Source organism: Neopsephotus bourkii, unplaced genomic scaffold (assembly GCF_033783945.1).
Source record: "Neopsephotus bourkii isolate Nb327-2 ecotype Australia unplaced genomic scaffold, CSIRO-AGI_Nbou_v1 NB_1589, whole genome shotgun sequence".
In the NCBI taxonomy this organism is placed as follows: Eukaryota; Metazoa; Chordata; class Aves; order Psittaciformes; family Psittacidae; genus Neopsephotus; species Neopsephotus bourkii.
The window spans coordinates 1,969,734-1,994,211 of NW_026902065.1; the positions used below are offsets into that span (position 1 = coordinate 1,969,734).

Here is a 24,478-nt window from a genome sequence, read left to right on the forward strand (position 1 = left end):
CACCTTAACACACAGATACCTTCCACTATGAAGACAGGGAAACACATCCCAGGAGGACAGAAGAATCACTGGCCTGGGGTAAGGCACTTGGGTGTTTTAAGTCACATTCCCATGGCAGGGGGGTTGGAACTAGATGATCTTAAGGTCCTTTCCATGCTGACCTCCGATTAAAAGTCAGCAGTTAGGCTCATGATATTCAAAACGTTCCTTTGTGCCTTCAGATTTCAGGCAGAAATGCCTGGGAGGAATTAGGAACACGAGCATACAATATGGTCAGCTTTCACCAGTGCCAGTGACCAGCTGAGATCCCCATCCTTGTTTTGTGTCCTGACAGCCTCTTGCTCTCTTCTGAGTAGTAACCCCTTACTTCAGTTCAAATTGCCTTCATATATATGTAACATTTGGAGCTTGAAGAAAAACCCAATTCACATGCGACATTAATAAGCTTCAGCTGCTGTGGAACCACAAAAAAGAACCCCTGGATCTTGACGGGATGGAGACGGGATGTTTCTGGTTTGATACTGGTGAACTAAGGTGTTATAAAGGCATTTCAAGATCCTACTCGGGGACTCCTAACTTAACTGCCCAAGAAATATGCTAAGACTTAGAGAAGTTACATAGAACTGTTAAAATCTGTATTAGAAATCTGTAAATCTAGCCTCAAATCAAGTATAAATTATCTATTTACACTTGTCATTTCATTCATTTTTTTTTTTACACACCTGCTGGCTGAAGTATTTTTCCTTATGCCTTTAGAAGATATTTATCTTCTTTGTAGTATTCAAACTTCTGGTAGTAGCAAAATACTCTTCTAGTGCCTGTTTCAGTTTATGTATCAACTTTACACATAGTAGCTCCTGCTACAGGGATCATAATCTCAGGCAAAAAGCAAGTCATTTAATCTTTCAAAGCTAGTAACAGAGGCAGGAACTTAGAACTGCTGACTTAGAGCTTGACCCCATCACCGTGTTTCTTTAAGATGAAGAAGCCTGCAGATTGCAAGACACCAGAGTAATTTCTACGAACTCTCACCAAATGGGGGGACTTGTAGAATCCACATTAGTCGTAGTGCCATTAATTACTTTGATTTTTGATGTTTGGTCCATCACGATTCCATTGCTGTCTCCGAATTGTTGCTGCTACTGCTGGCAACAGAGTTGGCATTTACCAGAACAAGTCTCTCTCTGTTTCCAAAAACTTCATTCACTGCAAAACAGATGGGGATTGGTACATGCTATTCTCCCAAAGGCAAGAGAAGTACAGCAGCTGGAGCATGGTGAGCATCATGGAATGGAATGGAAATCCTAACTTGGTGCAGTTGCAAAGCTTTTCCCCTTCCTTTGTGTAGGGAGTTAAAGCTAAAGAACAATCTCCCACATATGATATTTAAATTACAAGTCCTGTTAGTTCTCCTCCAAAGCATCTCTAGAGGTTTCCCTCTGCATAATTCCTGTGCCTGTACTGTGAAATGGATGAGTTTTGTAGTGCAAAACATTATGTTTAAATGATTTATTTCTGGTTTTAGTCTCTCTGGTTTCCACCAAGCTCTTAAGAGACTCCTCCAGAAATTCACACCGTTTAGTTACATGTAGCTACCACCACCAATCAAACCCAGTCCTTGCCTTTATGCCTACGTGTACTCAAGAATGTGGTACTCGATTACACCAGGAACATTAAGAACAAAGTAAACCACTGGTATTACAAGAAATCAGGTATTACACTTCAGCTACAAGAAAATCATATGGCAAACACAGGTCTCCAAGTTAGAAAAAAATCCCATTATTTTAAACTGAAAATGTGACACACCTGCAGCCTTGGGGCATTTAAAAATACTAACCTACAGTTACTCTCAGAGCCACAGTACATCACTGAATATACAAATACACCCTGGGGGCAAGGGGAGCATCACAAGATCCAAAGAAATGAGAATCTTACCCGCAGAAATCTTGCTAATATCCCAAACACGCAGCCCTTCTCGCTCTCCTCCAAAGGCAAAAACAAATGGGAGGTCAGGACAGCAGGCCGCGCAGAAGAGAACACCCTGGGAAGATGGAAGGGAAAAAAACAAGAGGAGACTTTAAAACTCACCATCCTAAAATGAATCTGTCATCTGAAAATCCCAAGCAAGTTTTAAGAAATATAATCTCTCTAAGTTTCTGTCCTGGGTTCAGCAGTAGCAGTCATTTTTCTCCTTCTCAGTAGCTGGTGCAGTGCTGTGTTTTTGACTTTCAGCCTGGGAACAGCGCTGATAACACTGATGTTTTCAGTTGTTGCTCAGTAATGTTTACTCTGACCAAGGACTTTGTGAGTCCCATGCTCTGCCAGGGAGGAGGGGAAGCTGGGAGGAAGCAGAGACAGGACACCTGACCCAAACTAACCAAAGAGGTATTCCATACCACAGCACATCATGCCCACTCTATAAACTGGAGGCAGTTACTTGGAAGGGTGAGATCACTGCTTGGGTCGGGCTGGGTATCGGTCGGCAGGTGGTGAGCGGTTGTATTCTCTTCCCTTGTTATTTCCCTTATCATTATTGGTGGTAGCAGTAGTGGTCTGTGTTATACCTTAGTTACTGGGCTGCTCGTATCTCAACCCACAGGAGTTACATTCTTTCGATTCTCCTCCCCAACCCCAGGGCTGAGGGGAAGAAGCAGGGGAGGGAGCAAGTGGCTGCATGGTTCTGGGTTGCCAGCTGGGCTTAAACCACAACAGTTTCCTGAAACTGATTTTGTGAAGACACAAAATTAAACTCAGGAGCTGCTAGTTACAAACAGTGAATTACATCTTTGTCTTGAACCTGGAAGTTACATATTGGAGCACCTACAATTCTACTCAGAATGCTGCATCTGATATTCAGGTCTGCCAATTAGATGATGAATTGAATACTGCACTGTAATGACAGTGATTTACCCAGAATATACAGGTGTGACTTTTTTCCCCTAAAAGTTAGTATGTTAGGTAAAACATGATTCAAGCTAGACAAAAAATGAATAAGCAGATATAAACCTTCCTGGAATTAAAATAATATTACTCTTACCATTTTCATATCTCTGGAATGGACTAAACTTGGTCTGTCCCCCAGGATATCCCAGATTTTCACATGTTTGTCAGCAGATGATGTCACAAGGCATCCTTTGATCTGACTGCTTAGCTGTAGCCCTGGAAGATTAAGAATACAGCAGTGTGATAGCACCAAATAATCACTACTTCACAGAGATGAGGACCCTTTTTGAAGCAAAGTCACAAGAAATCAAATATTCTCCTCACACTAAATTGTTCCAGCAAAAAGGAGCAAAGTGATAAAGTTTCATGCTGCCACTGCTTCCCATAGTGACAACAAACTGATGCTATGCCACCCTATTCTGTTTCCCACTCCAACAACTGTAGCACTGCAAGGATGCTATTGTTATGCTTCTTTCTTCACATAATCTGGCTTCTCTGGTTTCATTTGCCAAGGACTCTTTTGCTATCCAAGATAATGGGGCATATATATAAATTTCATTTCAGACACCTAATCAGGTGTTTCAAGTTGCTTCTTAGGGGCTCTTACACTGATCAAGTAATTAAAGTAGCCTGAAGGAGGCAGTGTATAAACTTTCCCAAGTGCTATACGTGAATCATCTCCAGCTTGAATGTCAGTATAAAATAATTACTGATAGAGGAGGTAAACATTATAGTTCATGATCCTGGACCAGATTCCATAGCTTTTGTTCCTCCTCACCAAAAACCCCACAGGGAATGTGTCCCAAGTGAACAGAAGTGAACAGATCTGCTTTGACATGTTTATTCATGACATTCACTGAGAAAAGTTCACTGTTGTTAAAATATTTTGCTTACAACAGCTTCTCAGCAGATTTGTTTCACTCGCTAGTTACCCATAGTGAGTTTGCACAACCTCAACTTGTTAAGCAACGAATTGCTACCACCTCAGTCATAGCCATTAAAGACATCTTCCAGATGTGCCTCGCCATTGGGGACAAACAACACACACACACAGAGTGTTTACCTGACACCTCTTCATCATGGGCTTTCAGAGTAAACAGTGGCTTATCAGAACGAGCATCCAGACAGTACACAAAGCCATCCTCTGTGCTCACCTAAGGAAAACACAAGATTGTGAAAACAGCCATAGTCACTCATTTGGAAAAAAGCTCCTACAAAGTAACACCTACCCTCTAGTAAACCCCTGTGATTTGAGACAGACTTACACTTCTTGGTAGGGCATGTCATACTACACGGATCTGCATCCGCAAAAAAAGCTCCATCCAGCTAGTGCCTGAGCTGTTCTATGTACCTAAATTATGCTGCACTGACTTACATGGAAGCTTTAATCATATACAAATTTCTCAAATTGTTATTTTGAAGATACACTACTACACTTGGCTGTCATGGTAGGCAATGAAATACAGAGCCATTAGTCTCCTAATTGGCAGTTGAAAGCTTCTGGAGCTATCCACTGAGTACATAATGGCCATACACAACACTGAGAGATCTGTATCACAAACCCAAGAGAACTGAGCAACTGCTTTTTTTTGGCTGTATATATAAAGCAACAGAGAACCAGGCAACCACTGAGGTAATAAAAATTATTTCTTTTTAATTTCTGTTTAAAACTTGTATTATAAAAATCTTCACAAACCCAAGGTACCCCAGCAGGGTGGACAATGCCCTCTAGTGCTGATTTGAAACAATATTCAGGATCTTAGTTCTATCTACTTCTCAGCTGCAATTGCTTCATTACATGAAACACAAGAGCAACTATGCAAGGGAAAATATATCCCAGCCACTGAACACTATAACAACATGGCAAAGATGCCACCTCTGGAGTCAAAAAGCATCAGTATCAATTGCTTTTCTACTGTCATAATAAAGGTATTGGGTAAAGAGCTGGTCTTCATATACTTGTTGAAAAAATTACCCAAAACCATCCTCACATGCACTGTATCTTAAAAATAAGGAACAACAACAGTCCAACTCCATCACCTCCATTATTTGATTCAGAAACATTATGAACACAAAAATACAGGCTAAATGAAATGGCAACAGTCTACAAACTGAGAATAGAAGAGCATGTACTCACTAAGAAGTTACAAGGTGAAAAATGATTCCAAGTTACTCTTTCAACCTGACCACTAAACCGCCACACGCGATGGTTATCTTGTGGGTTTCTGCAGTCATACAGCACAGCTGATCTATGCGAAAAAGGGAGAGGAAATAAATAAGTAAGAAAAATCAGGGTAGAACACCTTACAAATTTTGTTTTACCACTGGCATTTATAGAAGGCCCACATAAACTACAATTCAAAAGTTAAAACAGAAACAACTTCACTGTCTTCCAACTCAACAATAGATGAAAACTTCTCAGATAAATCACAAGACTTTCCCATATGCCTTCCAAGTTTCATCTCGGTTACAAACAGCTGTTCTACTGAAACTAAGCAAATAGAGCTTGAATTTACTCAATGCGTAAGATACTTACCGCACAGGAGACCATAATTATGCAAATATATCACTGAATTATGAACACACTTCAGTAAAGTCAAGCAATGACTTTCAAAAATACTGCACTAATTAGGAAACCCATTTCAGGATTCAATCACAGAACGGTTTGGGTTGGAAGGAACCTTAAAGCTCATCTAGTTCCAACCCCCCTGCCATGGGCAAGGACACCTTCCACATTTGTGGAATACATATATATAAACAAGCATTTAAAAATATGCTTTAAGAAATACAAAATTAATCTTTACAAGGGATTAGGGAAACGCTGCTCCAACAAGGAGAAATAGTGGATGGAAGTTAATGGGTCCCCTGGGATTCTTTACAGGTATGTGCTTAGACCAGTGGTTGCAGAATGTGTCCCAACCCAAAAATTTCCTGGGTATGAATGCAAGAGAGGTGTGATGATGTCACTCTTGCAGCATCTCATCACAACCAGCATCCACAGTGTAACTAGCTCCTACTTTATCCTATAATTAAAACCAAAGAGATGTGATCTAGATCTCTATTACCTGGCATTTTACAACAGTTTTAGCATACATGCAATTTTTAATGGTCTGACTTTTAGGTTATGAATGCATCTGCCAATATTCACTGAATAGCCTGTGTTTCTGCAAGGCTTCATAGGAAAAAATCCACAAAGGTGGTGTATAGACAGTAAACTGGTTTACAGGTGTCCATGGTATCAAAGGGCTAGCTAAAATAGCATTGAGTAGCTTGCCTCAGGGTGTGGACTTTTTTCTTTCTACTGAAGGAAGTCAAGAGGGAGGAAAGCAGGCAGAGCAGCTCCTAACAGCAATAAAAGGATTTTCTCCATTACTTTCACTTAAGCAGATGGAGCAAGAGCACAATAGAAGCTAGAGAATATAAAGGCCTGGCTAAAGATTGACAAGTCTATAAATACCACAAGGACAAAGTCTTAAAAGAATAAAAAAAAAAAAGTCAATATAAGAAAATCACAGTTACAGAACAAAATTAAACAGTTACCCCTATGGGATGGGAGAACAGAGGGGAAGTTTTTGGGCTGGCAGGGCTTATAAGCTACTGGCAGTTACAGCATTAGTCAAAGCGTGCAGACACAACCCATTTCACAGCATCTCCAGCCTGCTGTCACCGGAGGTAGCCCATTAAACATTGGCTATGGCACTCCTGTTAATAGAGGCTGTAGGCAGCAGACTGGGATGTTAAGGTCCCTCATGCACCCACCCTGGTCCTACAGCTTGGCAAGACCTGCACAGGTTTTCACAGGAATACGCAGTGTCACGTTCTCAATGCAGAAAATGCCATAAGGCCAAATTAAGGAATAAATTCAGTTTGGCATAGACACCTGGCACAGAAAATGCTGGTCCAGATGGTTAAAGCATTTGGCTAGTCCTGAGAAAGAGGTAAGGAAAACTACATTTTGGCCACATACAAACCTGGCTAGCTTGCTGGAAAAAAATAAATAGCATTATTCAAATTTGGCACAGTTAGAAGCAAACGAAAAAGAAAACATGAAGCAACTTAACAGCCTTTATTTAATACTAATACCCTCCCTATGTGTAACATTTGAAAATGACATACTGACATACTTATCATAAGATCCAGAATTGACAATGAAAATGACATTTGACCCTGACATACTTATCATAAGATCCAGAAATAAGGGTCTGAGTTTCAAATGGATGAAATTGCAATGTCTGGACCTAGATAACAGAAAATTCTGTATTTAAAAATAAGCACTGAGATACAATGCGCACATACATCATCTATCTTTGAACAAACAAGAGCACAAGCCCTCCTTCCCAAAGACAGCACATTCCCCCCACCAAGTCGATCCTATTAAGCTTGTTGATACTCAGATTTTTCATTAAACAGTGCAAGAGAGGCACATTGTTTTTACTGAAACACCCCCACCCAGTGGAAACAAGGTACTTTCCTTGTTTTATATATATATATTTGTATATATATATAAATGAACTGAAGAGAACCACATGGCCCCCTTCTGCCCTGGATATCAAAAAAAAAAAAAAAAAAAACCCCAACCAAACAAAACCCCAAAAGACCCCAAAATCAGAGGAGATAAAAAAAGAGCTGCTTCCAGTTATAGAAAAAACACAGATGTTAGCAAAAAATGAAAATCAGGAGTTGGCCAAGAGCAGTGACTTTGTTAACAGCAGAATAAGGTTACAGCTATTAATAACTAACTTCCACATTTTAATTACTATGAGATTAATTCATTTCTGAAGTACCCACCACTGTGGTATTTTAGTATCATCTATTTTAAACCTTTCTTACCTAGAACTGACACTCACTGTTTCCTCAGAGAGAATTACAGTTTGACTTATTCTCAGAGACCTATTTTTTGGAGCTTATTCCAGCACTATCAGATTCCCACCATTAGGGCTTTCACAAAAATGGCATTTTAGAAAACTGCTGCAAATCCTCACAAACTACCTAAAGGACAAGTCAAACAGCATTTTAAAAAGAAAATACAATATTGTTTGCAAAGGCAACTAATTCAGAACTTTAAAGAATTCTGCACAGTTCTTAAACAACTACAGAATTGTTGTTGTAAGGGTTCACCGCCAAGCAGTTAATGAAAAACTGCATTTATTTTTTCTCTGTATTTTACAGTGGAAGAAACACAGCAGTTGTTACTTACCTTGTCTGTGTGTAGCATCAAGTTGGCTGCTGGCTTACCCACAGACATATCCCACAAAATCACAGTACTGTCAGCAGATGCACTTGCTAAAACATTCCTGATAACAGATCAAGAAACAAGTTTTAAGTATTTTTATGCAGATACAAACAAATGGTCAAAAGTCCAAAATACATACAGAGCCCGATTCTGAGATCAAGTATGCTCTGGACTATAGACTGTATTTCTCAAGCCTGACAGGTAATTCCCTGAAGGTAATTCTAAGTTACAAGACTACAAACAGACTATATTACATTATTTAACACTTACAGTAACAACATTGACAGTTTTGCTTGTATTTCCCCCCTGACATCACTTAAAATATCATTCATTGGAAGATTTCTTGAACAAAATGAAGTGAGAAAGGCTTTTAAGCATTTCATTTCCTTAGCAACTTAGCCCTGCTTACATACACATACAGCCAAGTGCCAGACAAACCTGGTTTTAAAATAACTTTGCTCTCTATATCTCTAATATCTGAGTGTTTATCTACCTGCTGAAGACTTAACACTGTACACCCTTCTGAGAATGCTAAAAGGAACCACTAACATACTAGTTAGTTTACAGACCCCCTATTTCAACTTAAATTTGGCCAACTGTGTTAAGAGCAATAAACATGCAATTTAGAATTTTAATCAGAAAAAAACCCCTCAAAACATTCCCAAAGGCCTGTCAAATACACAGTACCACTACTATTGCTCTTAAAACCTGATTTATTACCTCAACATGTTGTTTCTGATCAAAACTGCTCCCCCATCACCTTATTTTTTGTGTATTAATGAAGCATTATGGACTGAAAGAGCTAACATCCTCCTGGAAACACTGTCCTTCCAAATGTTGTGAGGGAAAGTTAAGAAAATGCATAGTGAAGGCTCTGAAAACATTTTACAGTAGCATCATTATGACATACAAGCAGAAAGTTATTTATAGAGAGCTGTCACAGTATATCTTGCTTAAAAAACAAACAAAACAGTTAAATACAAGCTGCTCCATAAGCTTCCTACTTCAAGGCTGGTTTAATTTCCTGAAAAATCTACCAGTATCAATAAGTCTGTAACTCAGCCCATTGCAGAATTATGCATTCCAAACACTTAATTATTGTAGCTCTAATTTTTATGACTTGTCTCTATATTATCACCAGATGTGATATGTACGTGAAAACTACTCTTTGGTAAGACAGACAGAAAGATCACTACCACACTGTGCACACGTGTATAATTTAGGAACAACAGCAAAGCGCTGTAAATGAAGAGTGCAATCTATGTACATTTATTGCATGTCTATATGGATGTTTCCTCCTTCAGTATCTAGGTAAAAGTCATTACAAATGAAGGCTTACACCTGCTCATTAGGACTATACAGAGTTGACTACAGCCTGGAGAAGAGAAGGCTGCATGGAGACCTCACAGCAGCCTTCTAGTATCTGAAGGAGGCCTACAAGGATGCCAGAGAGGGACTCTTCATCAGGGACTGTAGCAATAGGACAAGGGGCAATGGTTCAAACTAAAACAGGGAAGTTCAGGTTAGATATAAGGAAGAAGTTATTTCAGGGCCCACGCTGAGGATCCTCTGACAGCTGAACTGTTAACAACTACCTTAATTGATAAAACCAGCAGCATCTGTACTTCAGTCATCACATTGCCCCTGACCCCTCACCCAAGATGGGCCAGCTTTGTGTTGCTTCAGTAGGAGCACTTGATTGCTAGTTTGTTCAGGCAACAAAGAATTGTCTCTGTCTAGGATAACCCAAAGGTCAGAGGCATTTTTGTAACTGTGCTATTAGGGCTTTTACACTAACTTTTCTGCTCACAGTTCAGGTGCAAAAGCCACAGTTAAAAAACCCCAAGAGAATAGCAAGGACTTTCCTTCTACAAATCTACTACTATCTGCTGAAATGGTGTTTTAGGTCACTGGCAGATCAGCACAGATGACAGCAGCCCTCTGGTTCTCTGTCTGTGCATCTGACCTAAACGGAGCTCATTTAACAAATGGCTTAAACCCACCTTAGCCCTGCACTCACCTGCACAACCTGCAAACACACAGTGATTTGCAGCAATATGTAGGTTAAAAATAATAATAATTAAAAAATATATAATCAAGACTTCCAGTTAAAAAAGGGGGGAGGGAGGTGTAGTTTTGAGAAATGATTCATTCCAGCACTGCCTTCAAGTTCAATGTTATACTACATTATATTTTGGATTTCTGTGAAAAATGCATGCCAAATTAAACACACAAATTTGTAAACATCCATTGTTATTCAAGTATTCTTTTACCTGCTTTGTTTATTCCATGAAAGATCAAGCACAGCATCAGTATGTCCTTTCACTGTCTCCCCTGAAGATAAGCTCTATATGTAGATACAAAACAAAGAAGACTTTTGAAAATTACAGCTCCAATGGAAGTCAAGCGTTATAACGCGTTAGTATGAAATTCTTAATACCTTCACAAGCAACTTCATATTTTATATTACTCTCACTTGCTGCAACAAGGTTTTTGGTAGAAGTGTTTCTTCAGTACCTGCACCTCACTTCCTATCCCAGATGTCAGATCGCTTCATTCACAGCTGCTGCACTTATAGAACTGGTTACTCCCTTCAGGCTAGTAGCAGAATTTCATTGTCTCCAGCTAATGTGCAGCTTCTTCAGCTTCTCTCTAAACACTCCTGGCAGTTCCCTCACTCCTTCAAATTCACTGAGCTTGAAGTCCTTGTAACTGCCAGCTCCTACAATTTCTAACTTAAAATGGTTAAGCTTCAAAGACAGCAACAGGAAACCACCCATAACTCACCCCATTCCTCTCAATTCCAGGTTTTAATTATCCATGCAGAGAACAATTAGCATTTCAATCTGAGGTAACATTTATGAATGGTATCTTCAACAGCAATTCTGATAACCCAGGGATTTTCAGAAGCAAGTTTCATAGAACAAATTTCCCTTCCAAGGATATTTTCTCTATTATATTTAAAATTACTAGGTCTGAGAGCTGCAGTAGTCAACCCCCTACACAATGACAGTAAAGTTCTTTAATAAAAAGGTTGTTTATCTGGCTAACACTGTAGTGCTCCTTCGTTTGGGAAGCCAAGATTAGCTATATATTTAGCATCCACATTCCCTATTTACTCTAGGGAGTCTTTAAGCACTTCCTGAAGCATCTACTACACACAAAATCTAGCAAATTTAAGTGATGTCAACTTCCAGACTTGTTTCATATACCAAAGGATTAGGATAAATCATAGCACATTCTGGCATACAATTAGGATCACATTCATCTCAGATAACTTAGCATCCAGTCTCAACCTCACTCTTCCTCTTTGGTGGTTAAAGTTTTCTCGGTAGTCCACTAAGAGAAACTGAGCCATTCGCAGGTTGTGCCTCTATGCCTTTACCTCAATTTCTATGACTATCTTGAAATACGCTTAAATTTTAGACAGATAAGGCTAACAAGGTGAATCCTGAGTAAATGTATTTTAGTAGTGTAAACTTTGTCCTTTATTCCTCAATGCCTTTTCAACTCCGAGTCACAGGAAAATACCAATTTTAACCTACTGCAGATGACCATGACATTATCTTCCGTAACCTGTCTAAATACCATCTTTCAACATGACAGACTGAATTAAATCCAATTATCTACGATTTAGATAAACAATTTTGCAATACTTACTTTCTTCCCTTTCTTTTTCTTCTTTTTCTCTTTCTTGTCTCCAAGAGAAAAGACTGGTTCTAAGGATTCTACTACATCAAGGTCCCAAACATCAATAACTGGGGTCATGTTACCCACTGCAACATAATTTCCTACAAGCAGAAACACAAATGTGACCACATTTATTTAAAATTACAAAACAGCATATTTGGCAATCCAACTGTTGTTTCTTTCTTTGATTAAGTAAAACTTATGTGCCAGAATTTTCCATTTGAACATATTTGATGTTTATAACTGACTAGGAGCAATTTTAAAAAAAATCAACTGACAGCAGATGTTGCCAGAAAAAAAGATTAAAGATTACTTGCTCTCCTCCTTCAGTACAAGTAACTGCCCAAAGCAGCTGTATACAGTTCCACGTGTTTTGGTTTATTTTTTGATGAAAAAACAAACAAAATCCCACATTCCCTGTACTATTGGAAAAAAAAATCTGTAAAACACAGGAAAAAAGTTACTGAATACATAAATACATAAAAATTTTGCTGTGTTTTACAGTTAATCAACTGGATTTGCCATAATGAGTTTGAACAAAAGCAACTTTTCATTTGCAAATGGAAAATAAAGCAAATTAGAGAAGAGCTTGCTTTGGTCTAACTGGCAATAACTTAATTATCTGTAATAAAGCCAGTGTTACAGCAAAATCACTTGTTATGGCAGCATCACTAAGATGATTGTATCGCCAAAACAAACAAAAAAATGGACATTTACAATATCCTTTGTAATTTACCTACTGATTCATCAGGATTAGGATCAAAATTCAGCCACTCCAGACTTAGAGGGTAAGCAGGCAAGATAATATCATGATGTACATAAAATGAGGTCTCTTCATGATTATAAACTGAAAAAGAATTAAAGACATACAAGACATCAGTGAAGAAGAAAAGTAAGCAACTATGAACAGTTCACTTCTGCAAAAGGGAGATGTAGCAAAAGCTAAATTGTCAAGGAGATCTAGAATGTAAATTTACATTCCAGTACAAACTCAGTACATTCAGAGTTTAGCGCAGAGGCCAGTGCCTCCAACTACTAATATTATGCCTACTTAATGTTATGGCCTGTGAATTACACAAAACAAATAAACATTCTCACGCATACTTTAGACAAAGAAGTGACAAGTTCAACAAAGCTTAGACACTTGACTCTGAGCATACTACACTACTTTGTTTCTACTACTTCAAAATTGATGTTCCATATCCAACCCTCTCTACATCAGGATACAATCAGAAACAATTTGAGAGGAAATCAAAGGGGAAATGAAGATAAAAGACAAACAGTTTGCAAATTAGAGAAAGCTGAAGAAGTCAGAAGTTACCTTTAGCAGGTTTTGACTGAGCTGCAGGAGGACTTTTGCTAAAGCAACCATATACTAAATACAGCATTCCCTTTGGCCAGCTATTTTTTTTCTTATAATAAAAGAATTTACTAACTGGATAGCAGAGAAACCCATTAATTATTTTAATAACATGGTATCATCACATACACAAAATCACTGTGCCATTTTTAAGTGCACGTGGCAGATGTAGATAGTAACTGAAGTCTTCAGTTAACTAAGCAGTCTTAGCAGTTAACTAAGACAGGACCACCCTACGTTATAAACAGCAGAAACCTGTGCTATTGTTTTATAAGTGTATACTGGGAAAATTACACAGTTAATAAAATTTGTAAACACCATCCCTAGAACAAGTGGTATTCAGACCTCATTAAGGATCATCTCTTCTAAAACTACGATGATAGAGGTGTTGATTCTTCTGCTCCTAGCATGAAGCCAGTAGAGGAAGCTCGCATGATTTAGAAGAAAGATCATATGTTCAGAGAATAAAAATGCCATAGTATTTTCTAAGTGCCATTAGAAATGAAGTAAGAAAAGCAAATGCTATATAGCTGAAAAAACACTTTACCCTCTAAATAAGAATACCACCACATGAAACACTCAAGTTCCAGAAAGTGGCTAAAGCACCATGACACAGGAAAGACAAGGAGAAAAAGAACCTTCCAAAAACCAACCCTCTCCCCCTTCTACAGAGCCATATGGCACAGGCTAGGCGAGACACACTCCCTAAGTTCACTGTAAAGAACAAATCCTATGTTACTTACCATGGACCTCCAAACTACAGTAGTCTTTATCAACTCTGCCACAAAGGACAAGATTGTCAGTGGGCTTAATCAAGAAGTCTTCTTCTTCATACTGATCCTGAACAGCAAAAAGGAGATCAGTGGATATTAAACAGAGCACATAAATGCATAAAACTACACATGAATCCATAATAATTTTTAACTGCAACTGAAAACACTCAAAAACCCAACACCCTGCTGCCCACCTGCCTAAAGCCATCCTACAGTGGTAAACAAAGAAAGGCAGGAACCAGACTCAGTCATGGGGAATTGGATAGTTATTATAGAGACTGAAGGACTGTTTATGTGGACCTAGGTAGATTTAGAGAGATGTTTAATTATCAAATATGAAACCATATTTTGAGGCTACCCTGATGCAGCCCATTGCTGAAAAGAAAATCACTGCCAGGAGGCCAGACATGCAGCTTATTTCCCTTGTGCTCTCATGCCGTGAGCATCTATATAGTGTAACATCATTTTACACAATAAGCATACTGTAACTGCTCCTCACATCCAAGAAGCAATTCCAAGAGCACTGAAGCATTGTCTACTTTATGGAAAATATCTCACAAAAAGTGCTGCCTACAGCTATACTGGGCATTCAGCTGTACCAGAACAGATGTAACATCTCATCTAATTTTCATTGTTACTGAGGAATGGAAGGCATTCAGGGAATTTTTGCTACTGGAAAACTAAGAATTGTACATAAAAGTCAATAGTCTTACACAGAGTACCATCCTTCAAATATACAACACATACAAGACTTTTTGGACTTGCTGCAAGCTTTTTAATTCCTATTTTATTCACTGCAAGCATCTTTTCAATATTTCAATTCTATCAAGTCCTGCACTTTTCTGAATTAATCAATTTCATGTTACACAATACTTAGCCTTCAACAGTACTAGCAGTAAATACCAAAAGACAATATAAAATGCACATTAAAGACTAAAAAATACTCTCTTTCAGAATTTAAGTAATGGTCCTGAGTGTAGCAAGAAAGGCCCAAGAAAAAGATGTTCACTCCTTCTGTCTGGAAGAATGTTAGCTTTTCTGACATAGAATATATGCAGCTCATATTCTCTCTGAAGCCCTGTGCAAATACCTCTTTGACTATAAAAATCACTTTGAAAGCATTTCTCTCCTCTACTGCTACACAGGAACAAGAAAAATCATCAGCAGTCAGTGGAACACAGAAAAAACATAGAGTGTCTCAAAATGAACACAGAAAGTGACCTCATTTTAAAGTAAGATGTATGCCTTCCTCCTTGAGCTTTGTTAAAGTATATGAAGTCACATTAACAACTCCTTGTCCAAGACCACACATTTGATAAAGCCCCCTGACACACAAACTAGATGTTGTGGCAGAAACCTATGACTCCTCTTTTCTTTCGCTCTTACTAGCTTTGTAAGGCTCCAAAATAGGTTTTTAAACAGCACCCAGAAAAATTTTATGCTTACAAGAGGTCCCAAAAATTCACCTATACCTTCACCCTGACCCAGATGACCATAGTCTCTCCTGATTGCTCTATGTTACATTGAATCTTCTCCTGCAACCTCATCTTCCAACTAATTTAAGTGATCTGTGTCAATTAAGTCAATCGCAACTTGCAATCTATCCTTCTGAACTAAAATGTGGGATAGTCTCTGGAATTGCTCCCTATCTTTTCTGAGGAGGACCAAATATCCTAGCCGTGGCAGTACCAATGTTCACTAGAGAAAGACAAACAGGCTGCATAACAGGACAGCACTGCTGACACAGCTTGTTAGACTACAGCCAGAGACTTCTTCACTCCCTGCAGAGCTCTTACAAAGCCAGCTCCTGCAAAGATGCTTCCCATCTGATACTTGATGGAAACTAACAGAGGCAGAAGCAGTTAACTACACAGTATGCTGGGCATGTATGCTTCACAGGGACATATTTCTTCTTGCCATACCTGAGTCTACCTTAGTTTGGTTTCTTCCACAAACTGGCAGAAGGTGTAAAAGTCTTGTACTCTGGGAAGTTTTAATATTTGGGTCATTAGTGGCCTGAGATTTGTTACTTCTTCCAAGAATTTTCTGTGTCCTACTGGACAAATGACGAACCACACCACACACAGAACTGTGTGGTTAGATAATGAGCCAGTTTCACATAACAGCTGACTCAAACATAAAAAGCACATGTAGAGGGGCCTGCACAAAGCAACTATAAAAGGAGTTCCATCTGATCAAAAATCTGGCACACCTCTGGAAAAGGACTGCAAGCACTTACAGACCCTGAGGCAGCATGGAAAATTTAACTGATTTTTAAGTTTATGGTTTAAGATGTTTAACATTTTTATAATACTTACAGTGGTTTTTAGAGTGATGTAAGGATCATTATCATTATTCCCATATACTGCTAGGGTAGCCAAGGAGTCTCCAAGTTTTAGCTCACCTAGGTGGGAATTTCAGAACATCTTTAACACGTTTCAATGACAGGTGAATTTAGAAACTCTTGTACCAATACCTGGATTACCTATATTGTAAAAAAGGAGTGGGCTAAATTAACTTCCAAGCTCCAAACATAAGAACCTCAGTAAGCTACATTGCTTACTGGTTTTGGGGACTTCTGCTGCTCTGCTCCAGCACTACAGCAAGGGGAGTGATAATCTTTCCAACATGCTCTTGGTTAAAACATTAGGGAGAGGAACACTGAAGGGCTTCACTCACTAAACGATTTCCAAAACCAGGACAAACAGATTACTAAAAATGTGGATTTTCAGCATTTGAAACATAGACCTGTGAAGTTTTAGGATACAAATGCCTTAAATACAACGAAAACATGAAAAGGTTCTTCACTTATATTGTGTATCTGATATTAACATTTTTTGTTACCTGTGCATTCCTCTTCATCATAGTGTTCCAAATCATATTCATCTAGTTCATCATCAGGTGGGTCTTCATTTTCATGAGAAGACTCAGCTCTGCCAGGAACATCTACGTTCACATCAGATGCCATCTGGCCTTCATCGCTACCATCAGCAGCATCCCTGTTGAAAGATACACATCCCTGAGAAACTAAGGCAGGCATTTAGAATTCTTCCAGGTAACTGCTTAGGAGACTGCTTACAAGATTTCAGCACCCAATCCTGCCTGCTGTAGCCTTTATGCCAATAATTTGGAAATCCATCCACTCCTTTCCTATCTTTTCCCAAAATAAATGGCACCATTATACACAGGCTTCCAAAGAAAGCTTTCCTTGAAAGTTTTCATGACAAACTGCCACACATTTTGGTTGTCAGAGATAATCTGTGTGTCTAAATCCCTTTCTCTTACCTTTTTATTTTTTTATGCATACAACGCTCTCAACCTCACTTGTGTGCATCTGCATGTGTCCAATTCCTTCCTTCCTTTTTTTCTCCCATACTCACAGGCCCGGTCATGAGTGATGACTCTTGCATTTCTTCAAGATTTTCAAGACCTTATTTGCTCATATTTCCCATACTTACCTTAGAAGAAAAAACAACATAAAATTCATTAGGTAGGGACATATTGTGGGTTATTTCTTATGGGGTAAACTATGCAACATCTGAATAACTTGGCACTTAGGTGGAACAATTCCACATGCAAGGAATTCAGCAAAAGGAAGTGTGCATTAAAGATTAATTGAGGGCCTAATAGGCATCTGAGATGTTTCAATGGAACGTGATCCAGAGGAATTCATCCCTGCCGAATACACTGTACTTCTGTCCTTCTGCCCTCAGGATTCCCAAGCAGCAATGAGTAAAGACAATTCTCATTTGCCACACACAGAGTTGTGGTCAATGGCTCAATGTCCAGCTAGAGATCAGTAACGAGTGGTGTCCCTCAGGGATTGGTGTTGGGACTGGTCTTGTTCAACATCTTCGTCGCTGACATGGACAGTGGGATTGAGTGCGACCTCAGCAAGTTTACCGATGACACCAAGCTGTGTGGTTCGGTTGATACGCTGGAGGGAAGGAATGCCATCCAGAGGGACCTTGACACGCTTGTGAGGTGGGCTGATGCCAACCTCATGAAGTTTAACCATGCCAAGTGCAAGGTCCTACACCTGGGTCAGAGCAATCCCAGGCACAGCTACAGGCTGGGCAGAGAAGAGATTCAGAGCAGCCCTGCGGAGAAGGACTTGGGGGTGCTGGTCAATGAGAAAATGAACATGAGCCGGCTTCAGTGTGCGCTTGCAGCCCAGAAAGCCAACCGTATCCTGGGCTGCATCAAAAGCAGCGTGACCAGCAGGTTGAAAGAGGTGATCCTGCCCCTTTACTCTGCTCTTGTGGGACCTCACTTGGAGTATTGTGTGCAGTTCTGGTGTCCTCAACATAAAAAGGACATGGAACTGTTGGAACAAGTCCAGAGGAGGGATACGAGAATGATCAGGGGGCTGAAGCACCTCCTGTATGAAGATAGGCTGAGAAAGTTGGGGCTGTTCAGCCTGGAGAAGAGAAGGCTGCGTGGAGACCTCATAGCAGCCTTCCAGTATCTGAAGGGGGCCTACAAGGATGACAGAGAGGAACGCTTCATCAGAGACTGTAGTGACAGGACAAGGGGTAACGGGTTCAAACTTAAACAGGGGAAGTTTAGACTGGATATAAGGAGGAAGTTCTTTACTGTGAGGGTGGTGGGGCACTGGAATGGATTGCCCAGGGAAGTTGTGAATGCTCCATCCCTGGTGGTGTTCAAGGCCAGGCTGGACAGAGCCTTGAGAAACCTGGTCTAGTGTGAGTTGTCCCTGCCCATGACAGAGGAATTAGAACTAGATCATCTTAAGGTCCTTTCCAACCCAAACCATTCTGTTATGTACAAAACCCTAAGGTGTGACAGCTTTGTGCCGCCGCCCCCCCTCCTCCCTTCCCTTTCCCTGCTCCGTCAGTGGGGACGAGACGCGGCAGGCTCCAACCGGTCCCGGTAGACGGGCGCGCCCGCTGCCCCGGCTCACCTCATCCTGTCCTGGGCCTCCCCGATAAGGTCGTTCAGCTCCTCCTGGCTGAGCTGCACCTGCGGGGCAGACACACAGAGGCGTGAGGGCAATGGCGGGGGGCGACAGCGAGCGGGGGTCCCTCAGCCCAGCCCCGGCCTCACCTTTTCCGGCGTCTCCTTGGCAACGCCGCAGCGCACCCAGGCGGCGCACGTCACCGGGCAGCTCATGGCGGTGCGGGGTGCGGTGCGGTGCGGTGCGGTGCGGTGCGGTGCGGTGCGGTGCGCAGAGACACGTGCAAGAGGCCGCGGCGCGCCCCGAGTGACGTGTCTGACACGAGACCCCGCCTGCAGCACCGGAGGAAAACGGAACGGGCGGAGATGGAGCCGCGTGAGGTCATCACCCAGCGCCGAGGGAACCGGGAAGGAGGGGAGGGGAGCGGCGGGGCCGGGCCTCAGCGGGAGGGGCAGCGGGGTGGGGCCTGCGCGGCCATTGAGGACAGGCGGGTGGCTGTTGGCATCCCTGAGGCGATCCCGTTTAGGTTGGGTATTAGGGAAGGTTTCTTCACCGAGAGGGTGGTCAGGCATTGGAACAAGGCAGTGGTGGAATCACCATCCCTGGAAGTGTTCACAGACCGTGTAGGTGAAGCCCTCAGTGACATGGTTTAGTGGTGACCTTAGCAGTCCTGGGGTAAAGGTTGGACTCGATGATCTTACAGGTCTTTTCCAACCTGCTTGATTCTGTCTTATGATTCATGCCCAGGCTGGCCCACATGGTAACCCTGCTATCTTTAGCTGTGGCTGGGCCCAGCTGGAGCTCCAAGAGGCTCTTAGTAACAGAAATTAATGCTTTTCCATGCAATAGGTCCTTGTGCAGCTGAAGGTGCTCAGGTCACATCAGTGCACAACCCCATCTTCAGCCTTTTCAGGTCCTCCATTTCCCCCCCGGCATTCCCCACTTGCAGGGAGAAGCCTGCCCTGCTGACATTGGCTTTCACTTTGGCTCTGAAGCACCCCAGTAGTGATCCACCAAAAGTAAAGGTTTAGAAACTTCTTACTGATTCCTGAAATTGATCCATGAAACCAGTGCACAGTCAACAGTGAAAGGGAGTTACAGAAGTTGGAGGGACCAGTGTCTTCATGGGAGGTGCTGCTTTTTGCCCTCCCAAGTGTCAGATTCCTATACTAGCTAACTTATTAAATCAGAGAATAGAAAGCCAACTGGAATGCACAGGAAGGTAGTCTCTTACTAACATGCAGAAACCACTGTTGTTTCCATCACCAAGATCTTAATTCAGGGGATAACTGCAAATTACATGGATGGGCCGCTGAGGTTAGGGGAAGGAGCATTTCTCATGGTAAAGCTCAAGGACTTGGCAACTGAACTTCAGCTTGGCAGACAGGATGGCTGTGTTATTTCATCCACATGTCACTAGGCAGCACAACTGTATTCAATTTCATTATTTTTATCCTGATTATTCTGTGGTTCTGGCCTGAGAGAGAAATACATTTCTGTCAAAATACCCTGTGCATTTCACCCATTTGCTACGTTTTGTCTTAGTGTAGACACAAGCATACTAAGGCAAAAGCTGCTTATTTCTAGCTATTCCTTGTGTTACTCTGTAGCACAGGCATCTTAGTCCTACCTGGGGGCTATAATGACCAGTCTTGCATTTTGGTATGCTTGCCTTTTTGCTGGGCTGTTATTATTTGCTTTACTGGTCACCTTCTCTTACAGCCGTCAAGAAATCCTGTTTGTCCTTCCACACATGAGCTGGCTATGGTTTGCCTGTCAGTTTTGTGCAAGCAGAGGGGAGCATTATGCAGCCAAGACAAGGAAAGCAAGGTTACTTTCCAGTGGCTGTGGTTCCTAGGTATGTGTTTTTGCAGATATATACATTTACAGTGTGGAGGTTTGCTCAGCAAACACTTGAGCCAGACTTGCTTTTACTGAAGCAATACCCAAAGGGGGCACACATGCTCTACCTTCCCTCCTGTTGTGTACATAATCACAAAATAGCGTACTGCAGTGAGGCTTAACAACAGAGGTACCAAAAAATGAGAGTTAGAGAAGGAGGAAGGAAGGAAAATAGGTATCAACTGTGCAGTTGATGTAGGATACTACAGCTTAGAGAACTGCAGCTAGAAGTAATAAATCTTCTTCTTTTTCAAGACCCAGTCCAAAATGCTGCGTGATTCTAGTACTTCTCAGTCACACACTTGCTGGGGGTGTGGAGCTGAGTCTTAAAGTCTTAAGGAAAGAAATACCAATCTGTTAAAGATATTATTGTTCCAGGGTGCCTTGGGAATCACAGAGAGCTGGTTGAAAAGGTGCTCCCTGGAGACACTTGGTATAGTAACTGGGAGCTAGTGCAGTACAGCCCACTCACCCCAAGGAACCAGCCAGGACTATTCATAGGTGATAACACACCAGTAAAAAGTGGTCTTGATATTTAGTGTCCAAAGATGACTTGGCCACAGAGGTGTGAAGATTCGGGAAGAAAGCAGATGTTCATTTCTTAATTTGGATGGAATTCTGACACAACCGTTGGAGGAAATTTGGGATGAACTCAGAGAGCTGTCCTAATTGGGAATGAGTCTGTGTAGCTGACAGAAGTCTCTCTGCATCTCTGTGAGGTGGAAGAAATGGCCATGAAGAAAGATACATACAACAGGAGACGAGGACTTCAATGGCTGTCCCAGGAAGGGACCATTGGAAATAAAGGGTCTCTGACCAGAAGCATTGTCATCAAACATTCTCATCACAGTCCATTCTGGGGTGGCCTTGGGCCTTTTCTAAAAACTAGCTTCTAAAACTGAAGGCTTAATTTCCCCCCCCCCCCCCCATCATCAGAGATCAATCCAGACACAGCAGTATTTCTCCTCCAGCACTAGTTTGTGCCTGGAATCTCTCTTAGACCCATTTCTTATCCTCCAATGAGCAGAGCTAAGTTTCTTTTTATCCCAATGCACCTCTGCAAAGTTAAGATAAAACCTAACAGCAGTGATTTTCATTGTTTCAGCTTAGTAATCAATTCTGGTGTCAGAAACTTCTGCCTGTCTGAAGTGAAAAGCATTAAAACATTGCTCCTGTTTCTAGCTCTGCATTTGATCTATCTCAACCTACTGATTTTCAACTGAGGATGCAAGTGCTGGAGAGTTCTCATCCACAGGAAGTGTTTGCTTGTGCCTTGTTCAAGGCATTGTCATAAACATTCACAAAAGTTCAGCTGGATTAAGTTAGAGAGCAAACCTCTGGTGTGGATTTACCAGGTCAAGAAAAGCAGGTTCAGTGGGAAAAATCAATGGCTCCTCCAAAGAGAAGGTCCAGCTCCTTTTTTAGGGCATGTCGAAGTTCCCAGAAAGCTACATTATTCCTCTTCACACTGAGTTAGGGTGGAAGAGAGGAGAGAGCTGGTTGATGAAAGAGTGATGCTGAAGCAGCTGGTACCAGCAGGCTTTGGTATTTGAAATCTTGAAGAGCTCCAGTGTCCAAGGCTCTGAAGGGCTTTGACATACCTTGAATCATGAAACTGTCAGAGACACTGTAAACATTGCTAGTATAACAGCTGGAAGGTACTACAAGGTCATGAAAAGGTTCTTACTGCAAATCATACAGGGTGTAAGCAAGAAAACAAAGGGAATTTTACGTGTTTTGAGAGAAGTTGTGCTATAGGTTTATGGCTGTGGTTCAGCTGACTCTTCAGATGAGGGGAAAGGGATTGATACATTAGCATGGCATCTTACTCAAAAAAAAACATTTTCTGTTTTCTCAAATGAGCTGTGAAATATTAGTGTTGCAGTTCCAGAGATGCTGAACAGCTAAAACCAAAGTCACAACATCAAGAAATTCTCTAACTCAGGAAAGAAAGAAAAGAGTACTTAAGAGTGGCTTTGAAACACTAAGGGCAGCCATAAAAGTCCTCAAGGTTACCTTTTGATTCTCTATTTGCATTCCCTGTGTGTTTCTGCAAAGCACATAACATGAATAGTGGGAGGAAACCAAAGGAAAATCATCCCTCAGTAGGGCAGCATCTTGTCAAGGAGCCACACACCCTTTCTGCACACAGCAGCATAGCCTGGAGGGAAGAGCTCTTGAACTGATAGCTAGGCATAAAGTTAAGTTCTCAGGTAGTTGAAACAAGGCTGGTTTGGTTTTCTTTCATCCATGATCTCCTTAAGGAGTTCCCTAGGAGAGCACCAATCTCCTCACTTTAAAAGAAAAAACTTCTTTGAGCTAGGGCTTATTCTCCCAGATTTTATGTGTTGCTTTTGGTGCTCTTTGCTTAACTTTATGAAATAAACTAGGTCTGTCACTTCACTTTTAACGGTGTGTAGTAATAAGTGTGATCTCAATGTGAACCAGATACATGTTAAAGATATTAAATCCTTCCTGGGATACGGTAAGGCAGAGAGGCATGCTTACAGAGCATCTGCTTCTCCAGAATGTGTGCAGAGAGCTTGGGAGTGAGAATTCCATCATCCCTGCAATGATTGCTGTCAGACAGAGCTGGAACTAACATAAAGGAAGGGAAAGAAATATTGCCAGTGCTCTCTCAGGAAGCTGGAGAAAGGATAGATGGGTATGGAGAAGAGTCATGTTTGCCACATACAGCCAATACAGAAAAGTAATTTTAAATACATTGGCCTACCAGGAGCTGGGAGGAAAAGAGGTGTTCTGGAGAAGAAGAACCAAGATGCACATGAAAGTAGGACAAAACGAAAGATCTAGCATAATTCCTGGCCAACTTACACAGAGAAAATAAAATTGAAAAGAAGCATAAAATGATACAACATACTAAAGATCTGCTAGTAAAGTCATTAAACATATGGGTATGGGAAAAAAACACAACTGGCAGTGCTCCACGTGCTGGGACTCAGCCAAGCTATGTGAGTTGTGCCCCGTAACGCTTGTTCTCACAGCAGGCGGGAAGCGGGGTCTGTGTGCATTCCCCTGACTTTGCTACGGCCTCTAGTTCCAGGCCTTGCTAACCAGAGGCTCAGTGTCAGCATACACTTGGGTGAGTGCTGGGAGAAGTGGCATGTGCAGCAGGGCTACATCACGCCTCTGAAGCCAGGGGCACGTGTCAAAACACCTGAGGACTCTTACCCCTCCGGCACCATGGGTCTGATGGCAGACATTAGGGCCAGTGTTTGTCTCACTGGTGGCACACAGATGTATAGGACCATAGAATGGTTAGTGTTGGAAAGGAACTTAAGATCATATAATTCCAACCCCTCTGCCAATGGCAACGACACCTCCCACTAGACTAGGTTGCTCAAGGCCCTGTTCAGCCTGGCCTTATATTGCTCAGTACTGGTTTCTCCAAAGATTTGCCTATTCCAGGAGGAGACTCCCAACGCCTTACACAAGCCACTGGGCTTGCAGAGCAGAGGAGCTGATAAGCTCTAGGAAGGTTGCCAGGCAGTAGGGTTGTGCTGGGCATGGGGGCCTCCCAGCCTGCAAGGATATGTGCACAGGTTATCAGCCATCATTTACCTCATAGCCTTACATCTTTGTTGCAAAGCTTAAGAGATAACCAGTCCACACGCCTTCTCTGAAACATTTTCCTTGAA

At 41.4% G+C, this 24,478-nt stretch overlaps 1 protein-coding gene across 2 annotated transcripts; it reads right to left on the reverse strand.

Annotated features, from left to right (window-relative positions):
- Positions 1-613: 613 nt before the first annotated feature.
- On the reverse strand, positions 614-19,205 carry PWP1 (PWP1 homolog, endonuclein). Of its 2 annotated transcripts, XM_061371815.1 has the most exons (15): positions 19,067-19,205; positions 18,924-18,982; positions 16,844-16,998; positions 16,318-16,403; positions 13,970-14,066; positions 12,603-12,713; positions 11,837-11,967; positions 10,450-10,523; positions 8,141-8,237; positions 7,120-7,181; positions 5,081-5,192; positions 4,007-4,097; positions 3,038-3,159; positions 1,936-2,041; positions 614-1,206 (listed from the first exon to the last, which is right to left on the reverse strand). In XM_061371815.1, exons 1-15 carry the CDS (start codon positions 19,130-19,132, stop codon positions 1,106-1,108), a joined length of 1,470 nt encoding a protein of 489 aa, XP_061227799.1. In that variant the 5' UTR covers positions 19,133-19,205; the 3' UTR covers positions 614-1,105. The 2 variants fall into 2 exon arrangements, with proteins under 2 accessions (XP_061227799.1, XP_061227800.1); XM_061371816.1 differs by lacking the exons at positions 13,970-14,066; positions 16,318-16,403; positions 16,844-16,998; positions 18,924-18,982; positions 19,067-19,205 and having other exon boundaries at positions 12,607-12,714.
- Positions 19,206-24,478: the final 5,273 nt, after the last annotated feature.

Excerpts from the sequence above, each read along its gene's own strand:
- PWP1 (XM_061371815.1), bottom strand. The coding sequence starts at position 19,132 with ATGAGCTGCCCGGTGACGTGCGCCGCCTGGGTGCGCTGCGGCGTTGCC. Across the intron at positions 7,182-8,140 it reads TGATGCTACACACAGACAAG|GTCCAGACATTGCAATTTCA; the intron begins GTAAGTAACAAC and ends TCTGTTATCTAG. Across the intron at positions 1,207-1,935 it reads TATTAGCAAGATTTCTGCGG|TGAATGAAGTTTTTGGAAAC; the intron begins GTAAGATTCTCA and ends TCTGTTTTGCAG.